The sequence below is a fragment of the Schistocerca nitens genome, chromosome 1 (assembly GCF_023898315.1).
Source record: "Schistocerca nitens isolate TAMUIC-IGC-003100 chromosome 1, iqSchNite1.1, whole genome shotgun sequence".
In the NCBI taxonomy this organism is placed as follows: Eukaryota; Metazoa; Arthropoda; class Insecta; order Orthoptera; family Acrididae; genus Schistocerca; species Schistocerca nitens.
In genome coordinates, this window is record NC_064614.1 from 1,094,570,289 (window position 1) to 1,094,589,152 (window position 18,864).

Sequence of the window (18,864 nt, forward strand, 5' to 3'; positions counted from 1 at the left end):
AGATCCCTCTGGCGCGCAACATCAACCACCTGATCGTGCCGAACGCGGGGCTGGGATTCGCCATCGGCATGGTGGACAGCTCCATGATGCCAGAGCTGGGCTACCTCGTGGACATCCGCCACACCGCCGTCTACGGCAGCGTCTACGCCATCGGGGACGTTGCCTTCTGTCTTGGATTCGCTATTGGTGAGTAGCGCACGACGCAGAGTGGCACCGTTGACTTCCTAACCTATAGGGTTCGAAAGTTAATAACGCGTAAATACGAGGCATTTCTTAGCCAATACTAAAGTAAGGGGTTCCTGTATTTGCCTCTTCGTACACTGTTACTTAGCAGTCGAAACGTAAGTGACGTAATAAAATTTTCTCGGGCTTCCAGCCACTTCAGGTAGTTAAAATCCAAAGAGCTTTCGACTGAGTTCTCCTCAGTCGTTGTCAAATGGTAAGAATGACTGCTGTGTAGCCGTGGCCGCGTCGTTATATAGCCGCACTGCTGGCTATGACGTCACTAGTGCTCTCTTCCTCGCCATATATGGTAATGTTTTCATCCCGTGTCCGTCGCGCCCGTTTTAACCTCACGATGGCTGGGTCCCAGGCTGTGCTGAGCTGCAAACCACCGTCCTTGTTGTTGGGTTTTGCAGAGGTTTTTATTTCAATAGTTTCTTTTATGACGCTGTCCCAAAATCCCTTCGTCCTCTTAACGACAGATGTTTCGTCGAATAGAATTCGGTGCCCATTTTCTAAGGCGTGTTCTGGCACGGCTGATTTTTCTGGACAGCGTAGGCGTAAGCACCTCTAGTGACGTCACAGCCAGCAGTGCGGCTATATAACGACGCGGCCCCGGTGACACAGCAGTCATTCTTGCCACTTGAGAATGACTGAGGGGAGCTCCGTCGAAAACTCGTGGGATTTTAACTATCCGAAGTGGCTGGAAGCCCGAGAAAATTTTATCAGTTCATATCGCCGCGAAACCATGCATTCATACATGAGTGATGTAATTTCTGTCTCCTATTTACGTTGTTTAGTCATATAAATGTGACCACCCCGTATGTCCGACGTCAACGTATAATAACCACTCACAGACGGCAGGTGGCAGCACTAGCAGTGAGAGCAATATAAAACGTGTCCGGGGGATGGGCAAATCAATGTAGTCGTTGTTAATTTACATGGCGTCCAAAAGAGCCTGATCATTGGCTTTCGGGGCAAGGGTGGAAACATTTCCGAAACGGCTGTGTTTGAAAATGGTTCTTGCTATCGAAAACATTGGTGCACCGTGACCCGTAGGTGACAGGGGTGAACTACGCCTGCGGAGGAGTGTACGGGCGAGTAGACGTGCAGTTACTGAGCAATAGGCAGCCCAGATTAATCAAGGGGCTGCGAACAGTGTCTCCTCAACGACTGTTCTGCGAACGTTGCAGTGATAGCCATCCACAGCAGCATCCTGGTTCACGCACCGATGCTGATAGCCGTTCATGGGCGACCAAGGCTGGTGGAATTTGCACCTCTTCGTCACTATCAAAGTGAAGTCTTCAAAAGTGTTCTTTAAGTTTTGGAATCAGATGAAAATCAGATGGGGCAAAGCCGGGACTGTATGAAGAATGATGGATGACGGTGAACACCAGGCACCGGATTTGTTGCAGATGTCGCAGCTCTCGTGTCGGGCATTGTCATGCTGTAGGAGAGAGTGCTACATGTGTGGACGAACTCTTCGTATTCGAAACTCGATTACAGTACGCTGTTTTATACGCGGCGACGTAGTTACGTTATACAGTGTCATGTTACGCCCTACAATTCGGAGTCCTCTAGTGGCAGGGAGCTGTAAATATGCAACCATGAAGAAGAAAGATGTAGAATGTTAATAACCTTTGTTTTCAGAATGAGATTTTCACTCTGCAGCGGAGTGTGCGCTGATATGAAACTTCCTGACAGATTAAAACTCTGTGCCGGACCGAGACTCGAACTCGGTAATATCCTTTCTTCCAAGAGTGTTAGTTCTGCAAGTTTCGCAGGAGAGCTCCTGTGAAGTTTGGAAGGTAGGAGACGAGGTACTGGCAGACGTACAGCTATGAGGACAGGGCGTGAGTCGTGCTTCGGTGGCTCAGATGGTAAAGCACTTGCCCGCGAAAGCCAAAGGTCCCGAGTTCGAGTCTCGGTCCGGAACACAGTTTTCATCTGTCAGGAAGTTTCATATCAGCCCACACTCCACTACAGAGTGAAAATATCATTCTGGAAACATCTCCCAGGTTGTGGCTAAGCCGTGTCTCCGCAATATCCTTTCTTCCAATAGTGCTGATTCTGCAAGTTTCGCAGGAGAGCTCCCGTGAAGTAGGGAGCGTAGGAGACGAGGTACTGGCAGAAATAAAGCTGTGAGGACGTGGCGTGAGTCGTTCTTGGGTAGCTCAGATGGTAGAGCACGTGCCCGCGAAAGCCAAAGGTCCCGAGTTAACTTTTGTTTTATTTAAAAATCTTTGAGAGTTTTCACATAAAAAATTCTTAGCAATTACTTTTCACACCATCGTGGGTTTTCTGTGACTCCCCTAAATCGATTAATGCAGTGATTACTTTGAAATGTCACAGGCGGTTCAGCGTTCATCCTTGTCCTTTCCGAACTTGTGCTTTGCCTGTAATGATCGCTGTTGATGAGATGTTAAAACGCAATTTACACTTCTTATTAGTACCAGGGAGTACCGATATGCAAATTACGTTAGTATGACGTACTCTCAAATATATGGTATTGTGAAATTACTTGAATCATGTATAATGTCCATGTATACTGAGGTGATAAAAGTCTTGGGATAACTCCAAATATCGTGTCGAACATCCTTTTGCTCGGCGTAGCGAAGCAACTCGACGGGACATGGACTAAATAAGTCGATGGAATTCCGCTGCAGAAATATTGAGCCATGCTGACTCTATGGCCGCCCATAATGGCGAAAGTATTGCTGGTGCCGGATTTTTTGCACGAACTGACCTCTGTGTTATGTCTCGTAAGTGTTCGGCGGAATCCATCTCGGGCGCTGCGTGTGGCCAGACCAATCGCTCGAATTGTCCAGAGTATTCTTCATACCTATCGGCCATACTTGTGGCTCTTTGACACGGCGCATTGTCATCCATGAAAATTCCATCCTGCTTGGGAATATGAAGTCTATGAATAGCTGGGAATGGTCAAGTAGCCGAATATAACCATTTATAGTCAATAACCCATCCTGTTCCATGTACACACAGCCCATATCATTAAGGAGCCACCACCATCTTGCACAGTGCTTTATTGACATCTTGGGTCCATGGTTTTGTAGGGTCTGCGCCATACACGAATCCTACCATCAGCTCTTACCAACCGAAATCGGTACTCATCTGAACAGGTCACGGTTTTCCAATCGTCTAAGGATCAACCGATATGGTCACGAGGACAGGAGAGGCGCTGAAAGCGATGTCGTGCTGCCTGCAAAGTACTCTCGTCGGTAGTCCCCTGCCATACCCCATTAACGTCAAATTTCGGTGCACTGTCCTAACGCATACGAGGTGCGGCTAGAAAAAAACCGGACTGATGCTGGAAAAAACATTTATTTACAATTATTTACAATTTCATGTTATCTCCTTCAATGTACTCTCCTCCTCGGTCTCTACACCACTCCATATGAATTTTCCACTGTTCATAGCAATGCTGCAGATCATTTTCGGTAAGTCCATACATTACTTCCGTCGCTTTTTCTTTTACTGCTTCAACAGTCTCAAATCTAGTTCCTTTCAAAGCTGACTTGACTTTAGGGAAAAGAAAAAAGTCACAGGGGGCCAAATCAGGTGAGTAGGGTGGATGATCTAAGATGGGAATGTTGTGTTTTGCCAAAAACGTCTTCACTGACAACGCACTGTGAGCTGGGGCATTGTCTTGGTGAAGGATCCATGACTTTTTTCTCCACAAATCGTTCCGTTTTCTCCGTACTCGCTCACGTAGGGTAGCCAGGACGTTAATGTAGTAATGCTGATTCACTGTTTGACCCTCTGGTACCCAATCAATGTGCACAATCCCTTTGATGTCAAAAAAAACAATCATCATTGCCTTGAATTTCGATTTTGACATTCGTGCTTTTTTTTGTCGTGGAGAACCAGGAGTTTTCCAATGCATCGATTGGCGTTTAGTTTCGGGATCGTAAGCAAAAAACCACGATTCATCGCAAGTAATAATATTTTGTAAGAAGGTGGGATCACTTTCAATGTTTTCCAGGATGTCAGAACAAATCATTCTTCGGCGTTCCTTCTGTTCAATTGTGAGACACTTTGGAACCATTTTTGAACACACTTTGTTCATGTTGAAACTTTCATGAAGAATCTGCCTAACACTTTCCTTGTCAACTCCTGTTAACTCAGACACTGCTCAGATTGTTAAACGGCGATCTTGTCGAACAAGTTTACCGATTTTTTCAATGTTTGCTGACAATGTTTGCTGACAATGTTTGCTGACAATGGTCTGCCAGTGCGAGTGTCATCACTGGTGTCTTCGCGACCATCTTTAAATCGTTTAAACCACTCAAACACTTGTGTTCGCGATAAACAATCATCGCCGTACACTTGTTGTAACATTACAAACGTTTCACTTGCAGATTTTCCTAGTTTGAAACAAAATTTGATGTTAACACGCTGTTCTTTCTGTACACTCAACATTTTCCGACGCACAGACAAAACGTCAACTACTTAAAACAGACGCCACGGGCAGACTGAGTGCAGGAGGCAGATGAAACTCGAGCAGTAGGCGGAGCGAGAGTCACGTAACAGGCCACGCGACTTTCAGCCTATTGCATTCGTTTTATTGTTTCACCAGTACTAGTCCGGTTTTTTTCTAGCCACACCTCGTACGTTCATCGTACGTCCCACATCGATTTCTGTGATTATTTCACGCAGTGTTGCTTGTCTGACAACTCTGCGCAAACGACTCTGCTCTCGGTCGTTAAGTGAAGGCCGTAGGGCACTGCGTACTCCATTGTGAGAGGCAATGCGTGAAATGTGGTATTCTCGGAACACACTTGACGCCGTGTATCTCGGAATTCTGAGTTCCCTAACAATTTTCCGGAACTGAATGTTCTATGCGTCTGTCTCCAACTACCATTGCGCATGCAGAATCTGTTGATCCCCGTCGTGCTGCCATAATTATGTCGGATACCTTTTCACATGAGTCATCTGAGTACAAATGACAGCTCCACCAATGTCCATTATAATTATCCGGGCTGTTATGCCGCGGTCGGTTGATGAATTCTGTGTCAATTCCCAATGTTTCGACCCCGTCTGCGGGTCATGTTCAAGGGAGTCTGTAGCTCGATGGAAGGTCCAACACACCCACTGGCTCGCTACTGACTGCCGGTAAATTCCGTGTCCGCGCGCGCTCCCGCGCCGAGGCGTGACGTCACGTGTTTTGAAAACGCCAGTGCGATTGGCCGCTGTCCGTAATTTACAAGCCCACCAGGGACATACAGGAATACCTTAAGCCTGCCAAGGACGCTCGCAAACCATTGGAAAAAGCTGGAGTGTATAGGATCACATGTGGAGATGTTTATGTGGGTACCACTAAAAGAACTGTTTCAAAACGTCTGGAAGAGCACAAGGGCAATTGTAGAAGAGGAGAAACGGAACGATCAGCTGTTGCGGAGCATGCTTTCCAGCCAGGTAACCACCATATTCGTTTCGAGGAGACGCGAGTACTAGCGGCCGCAAGCGGATACTACGAAAGGCTCTACAGGGAGGCAATAGAAATCGCCAAACATCTTAATAATTTCATTCGAAAGGAGGAGGGCGTGAAATTAAACGGTATATGGATGCCGGTGTTGAAGAAGATGTGTACCACCTGTCCACCACTGGGTGATGGCAACGGCGATCGACGGCAGCGGACAGCGGCCAATTGCACTGACGTTTTCATCTACATCTACATCTACATGATTACTCTGCAATTCACATTTAAGTGCTTGGCAGAGGGTTCATCGAACCACAATCATACTATCTCTCTACCATTCCACTCCCCAACAGAGCGCGGGAGAAACGAACACCTAATCCTTTCTGTTCGAGCTCTGATTTCACTTATTTTATTTTGATGATCATTCCTACCTGTGTAGGTTGGGCTCAACAAAATATTTTCGCATTCGGAAGAGAAAGTTGGTGACAGAAATTTCGTAAATAGATCTCGCCGCGACGAAAAACGTCTTTGCTTTAATGACTTCCATCCCAACTCGCGTATCATATCTGCCACACTCTCTCCCCTATTACGTGATAATACAAAACGAGCTGCCCTTTTTTGCACCCTTTCGATGTCCGCCGTCAATCCCACCTGGTAAGGATCCCACACCGCGCAGCAATATTCTAACAGAGGACGAACGAGTGCAGTGTAAGCTGTCTCTTTAGTGGACTTGTTGCATCTTCTAAGTGTCCTGCCAATGAAACGCAACCTTTCGCTCACCTTCCCCACAATATTATCTATGTGGTCTTTCCAACTGAAGTTGGTCGTAATTTTAACACCCAGGTACTTAGTTGAATTGACATCCTTGAGAATTGTACTATTTATCGAGTAATCGAATTCCAACGGATTTCTTTTGGAACTCATGTGGATCACCTCACACTTTTCGTTATTTAGTGCCAACTGCCACCTGCCACGTGACGTCACGCCGCGGCGCAGGAGCGCGCGGACACGGAATTTAGCGGCAGTCAGTAGCGAGCCAGTGGGTGCGTTGGACCTTCCATCGAGCTACAGACCCCCTTGAAGATGTCCCCCGCAGAAGGGGACGAAACGTTGGGAATTGACACAGAATTCATCAACCGACCACGGCATAACAGCCCGGATAATTATAATGGACATGACATTTCCGGCCGTGAAAATCTACATTTTAGTAGCTCCACAATGCACTGCCTCTTTATATATTGTGTACGCGATGCTACCGCTATCTGCATATGTGCATATCGCTATTGCATTACATTTGACACCTAGTGTATTTTAAATTATGAATTTATTGAAAGACCAGTTTACGTAGTGGTCAAGGGATCGAGGGACAGCACACAAAAGCCTGCCAGTCTCGACAGGAATGAAGCTAATGTAGCGCGCGGTGTGTTGCAGGCCCTGCACTCAGTGGATCGCTGGTGAAGAGCATCGGCTTCGAGTGGATGCTGTTCGGCATCGCCATCTTGAACTTCATGTACGCGCCGCTCATGTACCTGCTGAAGAGCCCACCCACCAAGGAGGAGAAGCGGGTAACGTATGGTCCCGTCCCCTACCGTCGCCACCGCTCCAGCTGTTGAACAGGAAGAAGGCGCGTCGTGCGGTGTTTACACTCTTCAGATCTTCATTCTGACTAGGGAGCGGGCGGTTCGCGTTCGTGCTGTTACAGGTGGACGAAGAAGTACCAGCGGACAGCGAATGCATTGTCAATACGTGATACCGCTAGTAGACGAATCTGTGTAATATGCTGGTGTCAGAAATCGTAGGACAGCATCTAATATCCTGTCCTATGTTCTGTGCCTCAAGAGGTACAGCAACTCAGTACAACAAAACTCTTGTAGTCCGAGGAAGTCTCAGCAGTACTTTTATATGAAAACGAGGACGAGGAAGGAAAGGGAAAGGATGGGCGGGAAACTTATAACATCTTACAGCACGGGCATTACGGTAATGCAACGGCGAGGGTTGAAAATTTGTGACGGACCGAGACTCGAACCCGTACGCTCCGCTTCTCTAGAACGTTTCCCTGAACCGTCTCGGCCATCAAGACACACTTTCCGTCCGACTGAAATTCTGAACTTATCGCACGCTGCAATGCAGGGTCCGTCGTCCATCAACTCCGTATTCGCAACTTATTGATACCTATAGGAGTTCGGATGATGTTAGTACATCCGCATTGAAACTAATGTCAAGGAGCCGTCGCTCTTACATTTATATATATATATATATATATATATATATATATATATATATATATATATATATATATATATATATATATAACCTGTTTCTACGGGTTATAACGTTATTATTGGGAATGGAAATGCTTATTGATTGTGAAATTAACGTGAGAAGATTAGGGTTGCCACCGATTCTAACCATACAACTAATTAAAGGTTTGGCCGAAGCGGAAAATAAATTAATTTGATCACAGACCAAAACTCATAAAAATGCATACGTTGTGATATCACTCATTGGGGATGCGAAGTAATTAATAGTATTGCCCGTGCACTGTTCACGAGAATCAAACATTGAAAATAAAATAGAACATGCATGAACACTGTGCAGAGGATCAGCTCCCAGCAACACACCTGAAAATAAGACTTAATCTAAGGTATTTGTTTTAAAATAAAAGGGGAAACTAATTACTGGACCTATGCGTAAGGAAACGCGTTGGATGTGCTAACGGGAAAGGTATGAGGTGAGCGGCTTAGGTGCAAAAACGTAACCTCGGAATACAAGAGAAAATTGTGGATAAAATCATTTATTCGTAAGATATGGATGTGAGGCATGTACACAATTCCTGATAACATTAGTTCCTAAAACATTAAAGAAAAGCATCGATACATTCACCATTATAATCTACACCTAAAATCATTGGTGTGAATCATTCATACAACTGCTGTTGCCTGATAAGTGATCGCAAAAACTCGTGAAACGGTACACGTTTCACAGTACACCCGAGTGCCCACGTGGTTTGTGGAGACGCAATTTCTAGGTATCGTGGCCAAATTTCAACAATGTCACATCACGCAATCATGAACAGTTAACATTCTTTAAAACAAACATGAGATCGGACAGTTAGTGATGACGGTAGCCCAACAAACTCTAATGTTCAACCACGTGGTTGGCTCCCCACGGACGAAAGAAACATAAAGCAAGGAAAATTTACGAGAAGGCAAAGCTATTAATATTTAGAAAAATGAAAGCTTATACAGGCACAGCTGAAGGCAAACAGACATTCATAGAGAAGCGAGTGCTCACTTCTTATCGACACCTTTGTGTGGCGCTCTTCCGGCGGATCCAAGTCTGCTATAGAAATTTACTAAAAGAAAAATCTCCCAAAGTTTTGAATTCCTTGCTGCGACAGGGCAAAGCAATCTTTCAGAGTTGAAAAGCGAGGCCAAAAGCTAACAGCTCTCCTCTCGCCAAGCAACAACGCGCCACGCGTTCAGTCTAACTCAGCCCCGACTAGAGCAGAGCTGTGGACGCTTCCCTTTTTCTTCTCCAGCCTCTTCCACGCTCCGCGTGGCCCGGAAAACCCAAAGATGCCATTTCCGCCACCAACCTAACGCAGGTGGATTTCTCACAAGTGGCGCAAACCTCTTTGCCTACTTGACCACTACGAGAGTTGGCTATTCTGTACAACTGCTGCTGGATCTGTATGACTATCGCAGACATTCTGCAGCAGACTACGCCACCGTCTAGCAGCGTGACACACAACCACATTCATTCAATCACACCACTATGAGAGTTATGAGGAAAGAGAAACAAGGAAAAGAAAGAGAGATGCTAGCGAAAATGGGCTACTGGACCAATGAAAGGTGGCTACAGGATCCTCTCAATACCCGAGAGCTGTCTTTTCTGTAGGACACAGATGACAGGCACCGAAAACTTCTGTGCAGGAACTTTTCCGATACATGCTTCATAGATTTCACAAAATTTACTTTAGACTTCTCTGCGTATAAATTGAAAATTATCTTTGGATAGTGACATTGCGAATTTGTGAGCGTAGGTTTCCACGTGTGCCACAGTCAGTAAAATTCTTCTGCGTACGTTACCGCATTGTGAATGTGCAAAATTCCCCGACGTTTTGCTCTCTGTTGCAGATGGACTGCCTTAGGGTGTCTTTCCTATCAGTTAGGAGAAACACCCGAGGGTGTCTTTCCTAACAGTTAGGAAAAACGCCCTGAGGAGGCCATTTTCAACAGTGGCCAAAAAGTACTGTCACATACCCTGAAGAATTTCATTGACTGACATAGTGCATTGTTTAGGGACAAATGCTATCATCTCTAAAGTATATGGGAAAGCTTCCGGGGTTATATGTGGTCGCTTAAAGTTGAGAAAAGCGTTTTCTCTTTCTAATAGATTTTTTCTCACCAGAAGACACAAAAAAGTACCATGTAATTCCTAAGGTGTAACAGTGTTTCAAATACCTTGATATAATATGCAGATCATGGCTTGATGAATCTGCATTTCGCCCAGACCGCACCATCAGCTGGTACCGACCAAAGTTTTTTCCGTACGTTCACCAACAAGTCTGTCTTACGATCTCCCCTCGAAGTTAGATACGGTGCACTGCAAATTATCAATTAATTATTAAATGATTCAGGTCCCATCATGAAGCATTCTACCATTATTCTGCTCATGTTATGTGGTGATGCCATCAGACTGCACCGTTGTCAATGTGGTCGGAGCTAACAATAACATCTGAAATGGAATGTGTCATGCAGTTCCCAATAAACGCAAATGAAAGGATTAATTTTTATTCCTCATGAAGTATTCGTGGTGGGTTATTTAAGGCTGTACTTCTTTAGCACCCAAAATATTTCTGTAAAAGTCTGGACGAGTTGACCTCAGCCAGTAATGGCGTAGTAGTGTTCCACGGTGTCACCTCCTGCAGAGGTCATTTTATTCTTATCAAAACTGGGAATCGGAACACTTATCAACATGAGTTCATATTCGTAACATTATGAGCTCACGGTTTCCACAAGCATTAAAAGTCTGTTACAGGAATTTAGACTCACCGTCATACAGCACAAAGTTATTTTACACCACATATTTTCCCAATATGAAAGCATGACTGTAAAATTCTGAAAAATACGTTGAACCTGATGGCGAGGAGTATGTTCTGTAAGATATACTCTTGCCAGCCAGGGGTATGATTTTGGCCAATGAAGTTCGAAGGACCGTCCGAAAAGTACTGCTCAAGATGTTTATATAAAAAATATGAGTACCTGTTCCCTAACAGCACGAATAAATGGCGCCATCATTTAGAGGATATATTACTTAGAGCTGTTGGACACGTGCTGTTTCAGCAGCTTTTGAGAAGGAAGCCTACACTCTCACGATAGTGATAAAATCTGAAATGAAACGGAAACAGAAAATACGAGAGTTTCTCTTATATATGCTGTCGTAAATAAGCATTTGAAATCGCTGTTGGACGGTAATCGAAGATTAATGCTTGGACTACTTCGTCACAGACACTGCTGCCGTATTAGGGGAGACATTGGCGTATTTGGTTTATTTACAGGCATCTCTTGCTTGTTTATCACTTTTTTGTACAGTACTTTGTGTTATTTTTATTTTAATAGAAATTTCTTTGTTCCTATGTACAGTTTTTGTTTTAATTACTCCTTTTTTATTTGTATTTTGTACATATTTGTTTGTTTTGTTAATAAAGTTTCATTTTATTTTTAACTGTTTATCATATCTCTCACTCTTTTATGTCTCACCAGGAAGCATCAAACTGCACTAGCCTTCGCTGTTCAACAACTACTTCCACGTAATCTAGGACGTAATTTTCTTAAAAACCGCCATCAGCACAATAGCTAAGGAGAAGAACAGACATAAACAAAAGGCTTTTCAGAGAACGTCTCGCCTACCTTAGCAGATGGATAGCTGCAATTTTTGCGCAGTGTATTCACACTGACACATTAAGACATAGTACTTCTATTTATTTTCAGTCTCGCTCGTGCTTCAAGAAACAGCGAACTCTATAAGAAACATGCACTTAAAACCTATCCGTGAGGTTTACACAAATTAAATATAGTAAATCAACTTTAAGCACTGGTGAACACGAATCATTGCTTCTCGAGAATATTTCACTTACAAATGTCACAGAAAAGATTATTATAAATGCATGGATGGATTAGAGTGTGCAGGGTGACTACAAAAACCCCGTTACCTCCTTTAAACATGAAACATTATATTATTTTTAATAAATACTTGTTAAATATTCAACCTCTTCCAGAACAAATACACATTACTACATACCACCGGAGTATTTAACTGTCCCGTCGTTCTACGAACACAAAATAATTCAGAGCCAGGTTCAGTGCGATATTTTTCGCAGCATCACTGGAGGAATCCGTTGGAATAACAGCCTCACAGTATCGTCTAAGTCATTAACTGTTGCATACTGTTTCTCTGCAACAATGCTGATGATAAAATCTCAGAGCGAAATGTCATGTCTTATCCACTGCCTATCCAGCCGTCTGTGAGAACCTCATTCAGATATTCCACATCGAAATAGCAAAATGAGAGGCGAACCATCTTTCTGAAACCAGCGGCCCTCAGTAATTCCTTGGCCTTGTAATAGGTGTATGAACCAGGTCCTTAACATCTGAAGACACTGAAGTTGGCTGGCGGTACCATCAAAAAAATATGGACTGTAAAGTTGTCTGTTATCGAAGCCGCCCATAACATAACATGGGGAAGGTTATTCTCTACCTCATCATTAAAATATTGGTTCTCCTTTGACCAAAGGACAATCGGGAGCTCCGGTGAATGGCACATTCATCGCTAAAAATCACTTCTCCACACTTAGGAATGTTGTTCAAAGACCTTTACTCGTGCAACACACGTGTCTTACCTTCGTCTCAAATTCCTGTCCGACAACTGCCGAACATATGATGATCGATAAGCGGTACCTTGAAGTCGTCCCATTTTTGCGCAAAGTTAAGCAAGACCAAGTTCCGCTGATCTTTTCCGAGTCGGGTTCACTGATGAATTTTTCACAAAGGCTGCGATATATCTGCATTATTCCTCTCTTGTTGATTCCCGATCACGTCTCACTTTATCCTGTACACTATCGGCAGAAAAAAGTTTTTGTTTACACCGAAGAAGTGTTCTCTTTGGAGATGGTTCACGACCGATCGAATCTGGAAGTTCGTTCGCTCTTGTTCCAAAGACTGTCCACATCATGGCCTTCCATGGAGGTATTCGCAGTTATGTCCTCTAAAAAGCTGTAGTCACTGGTGTCCGCCATTGTTTACGTAATCTGCAGCAGACAGTTGATAACAGTGTGAGGTCACCACATTGCAAGTTTGCTATATCGTATATATATCCATCTTTCTGGGAGGTGACGGAACTTTGTGCCACAGGAACTGAAAAAATTATTTACTCTATCAAAACCAATACTACCGGTTCCGAACAGTGGAATAGTAAATTTCTTAAGGTGATAAATGGCTTGACTCGATTCAGTTTTCTCCCCTACAATTGTGAACCCGTATACAGGGTGTTACAAAAAGGTACGGCCAAACTTTCAGGAAACATTCCTCCCACACAAATAAAGAAAAGATGTTATGTGGACATGTGTCCGGAAACGCTTAATTTCCATGTTAGAGCTCATTTTAGTTTCGTCAGTATATACTGTACTTCCTCGATTCACCGCCAGTTGGCCCAATTGAAGGAAGGTAATGTTGACTTCGGTGCTTGTGTTGACACGTGACTCATTGCTCTACAGTACTAGCATGAAGCACATCAGTACGCAGCATCAACAGGTTAGTGTACATCACGAACGTGGTTTTGCAGTCAGTGCAATGTTTACAAATGCGGAGTTGGCAGATGCCCATTTGATGTTTGATGGATTAGCACGGGGCAATAGCCGTGGTGCGGTACGTTTGTATCGAGACAGATTTCCAGAACGAAGGTGTCCCGACAGGAAGACGTTCGAAGCAATTGATCGGCGTCTTAGGGAGCACGGAACATTCCAGCCTATGACTCGCGACTGGGGAAGACCTAGAACGACGAGGACACCTGCAATGGACGAGGCAACCCTAATGTCAGCGTCAGAGAAGTTGCTGCTGTACAAGGTAACGTTGACCACGTCACTGTATGGAGAGTGCTACGGGACAACCAGTTGTTTCCGTACCATGTACAGCGAGTGCAGGCACTATCAGCAGCTGATTGGCCTCCACGGGTACACTTCTGCGAATGGTTCATCCAACAATGTGTCAATCCTCATTTCAGTGCAAATGTTCTCTTTACGGATGAGACATCATTCCAACGTGATCACATTGTAAATTTTCACAATCAACATGTGTGGGTTGACGAGAATCCGCACGCAATTGTGCAATCACGTCATCAACACAGATTTTCTGTGAACGTTTGGGCAGGCATTGTTGGTGATGTCTTGATTGGGCCCCATGTTCTTCCACCTACGCTCAATGGAGCACGTTATCATGATTTCATACGGGATACTCTACCTGTGCTGCTAGAACATGTGCCTTTACAAGTACGACACAACATGTGGTTCATGCACGATGGAGCTCCTGCACATTCCAGTCGAAGTGTTCGTACGCTTCTCAACTACAGATTTGGTGAGGCGGACCAATTCCATGGCCTCCACGCTCTCCTGACCTCAACCCTCTTGACTTTCATTTATGGGGGCATTTGAAAGCTCTTGTCTACGCAACTCCGGTACCAAATGTAGAGACTCTTCGTGCCCGTATTGTGGACGGCTGTGATACAATACGCCATTCTCCAGGGCTGCATCATCGCATCAGGGATTCCATGCGACGGAGGGTGGATGCGTGTATCCTCGCTAACGGAGGACATTTTGAACATTTCCTGTAACAAAGTGTTTGAAGTCACGCTGGTACGTTCTGTTGCTGTGTGTTTCCATTCCATGATTAATGTGATTTGAAGAAAAGTAATAAAATGAGCTCTAACATGGAAAGTAAGCGTTTCCGGACACATGTCCACGTAACATATTTTCTTTCTTTGTGTGTGAGGAATGTTTCCTGAAAGTTTGGGCGTACCTTTTTGTATCACCCTGTATATCCACAACCCGCCAGAAACTGTCTCGCAAATTTCTTTATACAGATGATTCACTCTAAGACAAGAAATAAAAAGGGGACGGCTATCTGTAGATTCTATGTACATATACAGACGAACTAATGATTACAGTTTCAGAAAAACTAAATGATTTATTCAAACGACGAGCTTCATAAAATGATGAAATCACTCCGGGTTCTTAGCCGTATGGTGCGCGACCCTCAGGCTGGTATCTCACCGCTGTCCAGGGCATGTCCAGATATGTCTGCGGTAATGATATGGGTTCATTTCAAAGCGGGACCTGTCACTGAAGACACTGCTACTTCAGTCAATAACCAGGCCGGAGACGTGCCTGTAAGTGCCCTGGACAGCGGTGGGACACGAACCTGACTGTCGTCCGACATACGGCCCCGCAGCCATGAGTGAGCGTCTGTGGCGCCGTTTCTTTTCATAGTAGGACCCCTTTCCGCTGTCATCCACAGCACCCTTACAGCACAGCTGTACGTCGACGACATTCTACGCTCCGTTTTGCTGCCATTCATGGCAAGCCTTCCTGGGTCTACATTTCAGCAAGATAATGCCCCCACGGACACGGCGAGAGTTTCTACTGCGTATCTTCGTGCTTTCCAAACCCTACCTTGGCCAGCAAGGTCACCGGAGCTCTCCTCAAGTGAGAACGTTAGGAGCATTATGGGCAGGGACCTCCAAATAGCACGGGAATTTGACCATCAAACACACCAATTGGACAGACTTTGGCACGATATCCCTTAGAAGGACATTCAACAACTCTGTCAATCAATGATAAGCCGAATTTAGTGCTTGGATGAGGGGCAGGGGTGGACCAACGCATAGTCGACTTTCTCATTTTGTGAAGCTGTTCCTCTTGAATAAATCGTCCCATTTTTCTGAAATTTTGAATATTTCTTTATCTGTACGTCTACATCACATCTACCGATTTTCGTCCCATTCGGATTACTCCTCCGTTGTGCATCGTTTTTTGTTTTTTTTTTTTTTTTTTGTGTAAATGCCTAGTGGTCCAACAGAACAGTCTATCAGAGGTAGAATAAACAGAGGATCTGCGTGTGTGTCACGAGAATTTCAGAAGGTAGAAATTAAAACCAAACTCACTGGAGACAGAAGTTACAGCGGTCCACCTGAACAGAGAATTCACATGGTACTCTCCGCTGGTCGTATTGGTAGATACTATATTACAATGCAGCAGCAAACCAAAGTACCTGGGCTGTACTTTGGACGGGTCACTAACGTACCGGTACCAATATTTCCAAAAGTGAAGAGCCACAATAATTTATTCAAAGACTAATTGAGACTTAGTTGGAAGACGACGTAAATACTCAGAGAACAAGAGCACTGGTCTTTAATCTGTTCATCATCTGAACATAGTTCATCTGAATAGCGGTAATAGTCGTAGTACCCAAACGAGCATATGTGTATTCAGTGTAGACAGTCTGCGCGCACTGTATCTGATACCCTTCTGCCTACGCCTGCATAGGGTGTCCCAGTGCTAAATAACATCGCTCCACCTCACGTAAGAAGGCAGTAAGTTCTCGCTCGATTGGGCACAAGAATACAGAAGACTTAGTCTCTTGTCATTCACTATATTGTCCAAAAAGGCTCTGTAAACAGGTGAAATTACGTCAACTATGCTGGGAAATGACCATGAGCTTATTAGCCATTGCGTTCTATCTTGTGGCTGTCTGATCCAATGAAGAATTGTTGTGAGTCGAGAATCCAACTATAAAAATATCGGGCCTCAGTCTTCCTCGCACTTCCACGAGCGAATCAGACAGAACAACTGCTACTCTCTGTAGTTGAGGATGGTGGAACGCTCCGAGCTGTGACTGTAGCAGACGGTGCCACATCACGAAAGGATTGTCCCTTACGTGCTTTGCCGGATGCCTGGAAAAAATAGATCAAGCTCGCACTACGGCAGTTATGTGGCTGGAAATCTTGGCCATTAATGTTTGATTTCTTTTGTTTGTTTAACTGATCGTTTATAATTCCTTTGTCTGAAATTGTTAACGAGCTTGTTGACTGTTCAAGGGCATTAAATGCTAAATAAATAAAACTAGGAACGCCTTATATACAAGGTGATTCAGCTGCCTCTACCTGTGGGTTTTATGCAACCCATAATACCTTCAAAACTCACGTGTGAGACTTTCATATTCTCTCACCTGCTACGTACAAACTATCAGTCCTACAGAAAAAATTGACAAGACCTTTTTGTATGAAATTTAATGCAGTTAAATTCCGTATCGGGATACGTTTCCTTTGGAGGCCATGTTTTTCGAGTTATTAAAAAAATCGCATTTGAAGGTTACTTTTGGACGCTTCTCTTTTATAATTTGAAACCTACAGCCACTAGTGAAATCATATTCCAGCACAAAATTTAACTGCATTAAATTTGCTACAAAAAGCTGGGTTTCATGTTTTCTGTAGAACTAATAGTTTGAATGTAGCGAGTGAGAGAATATGAACAGCTCACACCTGGTTTTCGAAAGCACTGCAGATTGCCTAGAGCCCATAGGTTGTGGCAGTTGAACCATTCTGTTCCGTCTCTTTAAGGTAATTAAATTCCTCCGATTCATTTATATTTACTTCTGTCCCCGCTTCATCTGAATGCTGTAAGACCTGACCATTAATTTATTTTTTCCAAAGATTTACTGTTCCGTTGTCAACTACCACGCTGCAGACGATAGAATTACTCACACTAGACACAGGTCGAAGGATAAAGAAATGGAAATACCGTGACTGTCGCCCAGTATTACTTATGGAGGACACTCAAAAGATCCACAGCTTATCGAAGAAAACGGTGAAAGAAAACATAAAGCAAAGTTCACTCATCAGATAATTTCTGACTGACCTGTTTAATGACATTGGATTTTACAAAGAACTTGATGTCAGTGTCATACCTTAAAACAGATGGGTTTCTTTAGCCCGGAAAGCGAAAAATTTGTGAATATTTGAAAATTATGTAATTATTGACTCATGAAATATATAATGCAGACCAAAAATACGTTTGCTCATAGCTATTTAATTACCAGAAGAAAAGAACATAGCCTGCCTGCTGCTAGTCTACTAACAATGGTGTAGGAGGACAGAGTATGTTCCTGTGAGTGCGGTACTTGTTGTGGGACGGCAGGCACACATGTGGAGGGTTGACGATGTACTTGGTGCACGGTACGGCGATCCTTCCTTGCGGTGGTGAGACGTCGTACACCGGACCCTTGCTGACGAATAGACCTGCCATAACGTTCGCATGAAATCCAACATCGGGCTGCGGTTACATCTGACTACCCCAGAAACCAGAGCATAATCCTTGGACTCCACAACTACAGATCCAAAATCCAGCACATCGAGAGCAGAGATTGTAATTTGTAAGCTGACTGTTACACTAAACACAGTAGGATACAATAATTCTACGAGAATGTGAAAATTACGGCAACAAGAAATGTCCAGTCCAGCTCCGAATATACGCTGCATGACAAAAATAGTGAAACACCAAAATGACATGGTCGGAAGTCAGAGTAACTTCGTACACGTACACACCACTGGCAGACCTCTTCGGGTCGAGGGTTGCCTACTCTAGCGATTCTATGCCGTTTCGGCCGTAAAACGATGTTACATGGTTTTAGTTGTGAGCTCTACTGCTACTCGTCACTAACAAGGGGAGGCCGCCAATTGTGAAATTCAGATTCGATTCATACTGCGCATAATAAAAGCTCATGGCCAGAGGTGTAATGTGGCAAAACACCAAGATGCACTTCTCAGCCGTTGTCGAGAAAATCGACAGTTAAAAGAAACCTTTGCGGTGAAATACTCTCTACGATTAATAATTTTCTACAGCGTCGTGGTGCAGCGGTCAGCGCTCGGGTTCGTAATCCGAAGGTTGCCGGATCGAATCTCGCGCCATGCAACCTTTTTTTTTTTAGTATTTGTTTTTTGTAATTCAAATGTGTATATACACACACACACACACACACACACATATATATATATATATATATATATATATATATATATATATATATATATATAATTCCCGGCAATCAGTTGCAACAATTATGGATATAATAAGTTGTTGAAAGTCGTTTCTC

The 18,864-nt window shown here is 44.0% G+C and overlaps 1 protein-coding gene across 1 annotated transcript in view; it reads left to right on the forward strand.

The window, feature by feature from the left end:
* The window catches only part of LOC126198673 (synaptic vesicular amine transporter), an 857,338-nt gene that overhangs the window by 814,944 nt on the left and 23,530 nt on the right, over positions 1 to 18,864 (forward strand). The window contains exons 11-12 of the mRNA XM_049935169.1: positions 3 to 186; positions 7,091 to 7,224. Coding sequence (XP_049791126.1) covers positions 3 to 186; positions 7,091 to 7,224 — 318 coding nt within the window. The remainder of the gene's footprint in view (positions 1 to 2; positions 187 to 7,090; positions 7,225 to 18,864) is intronic.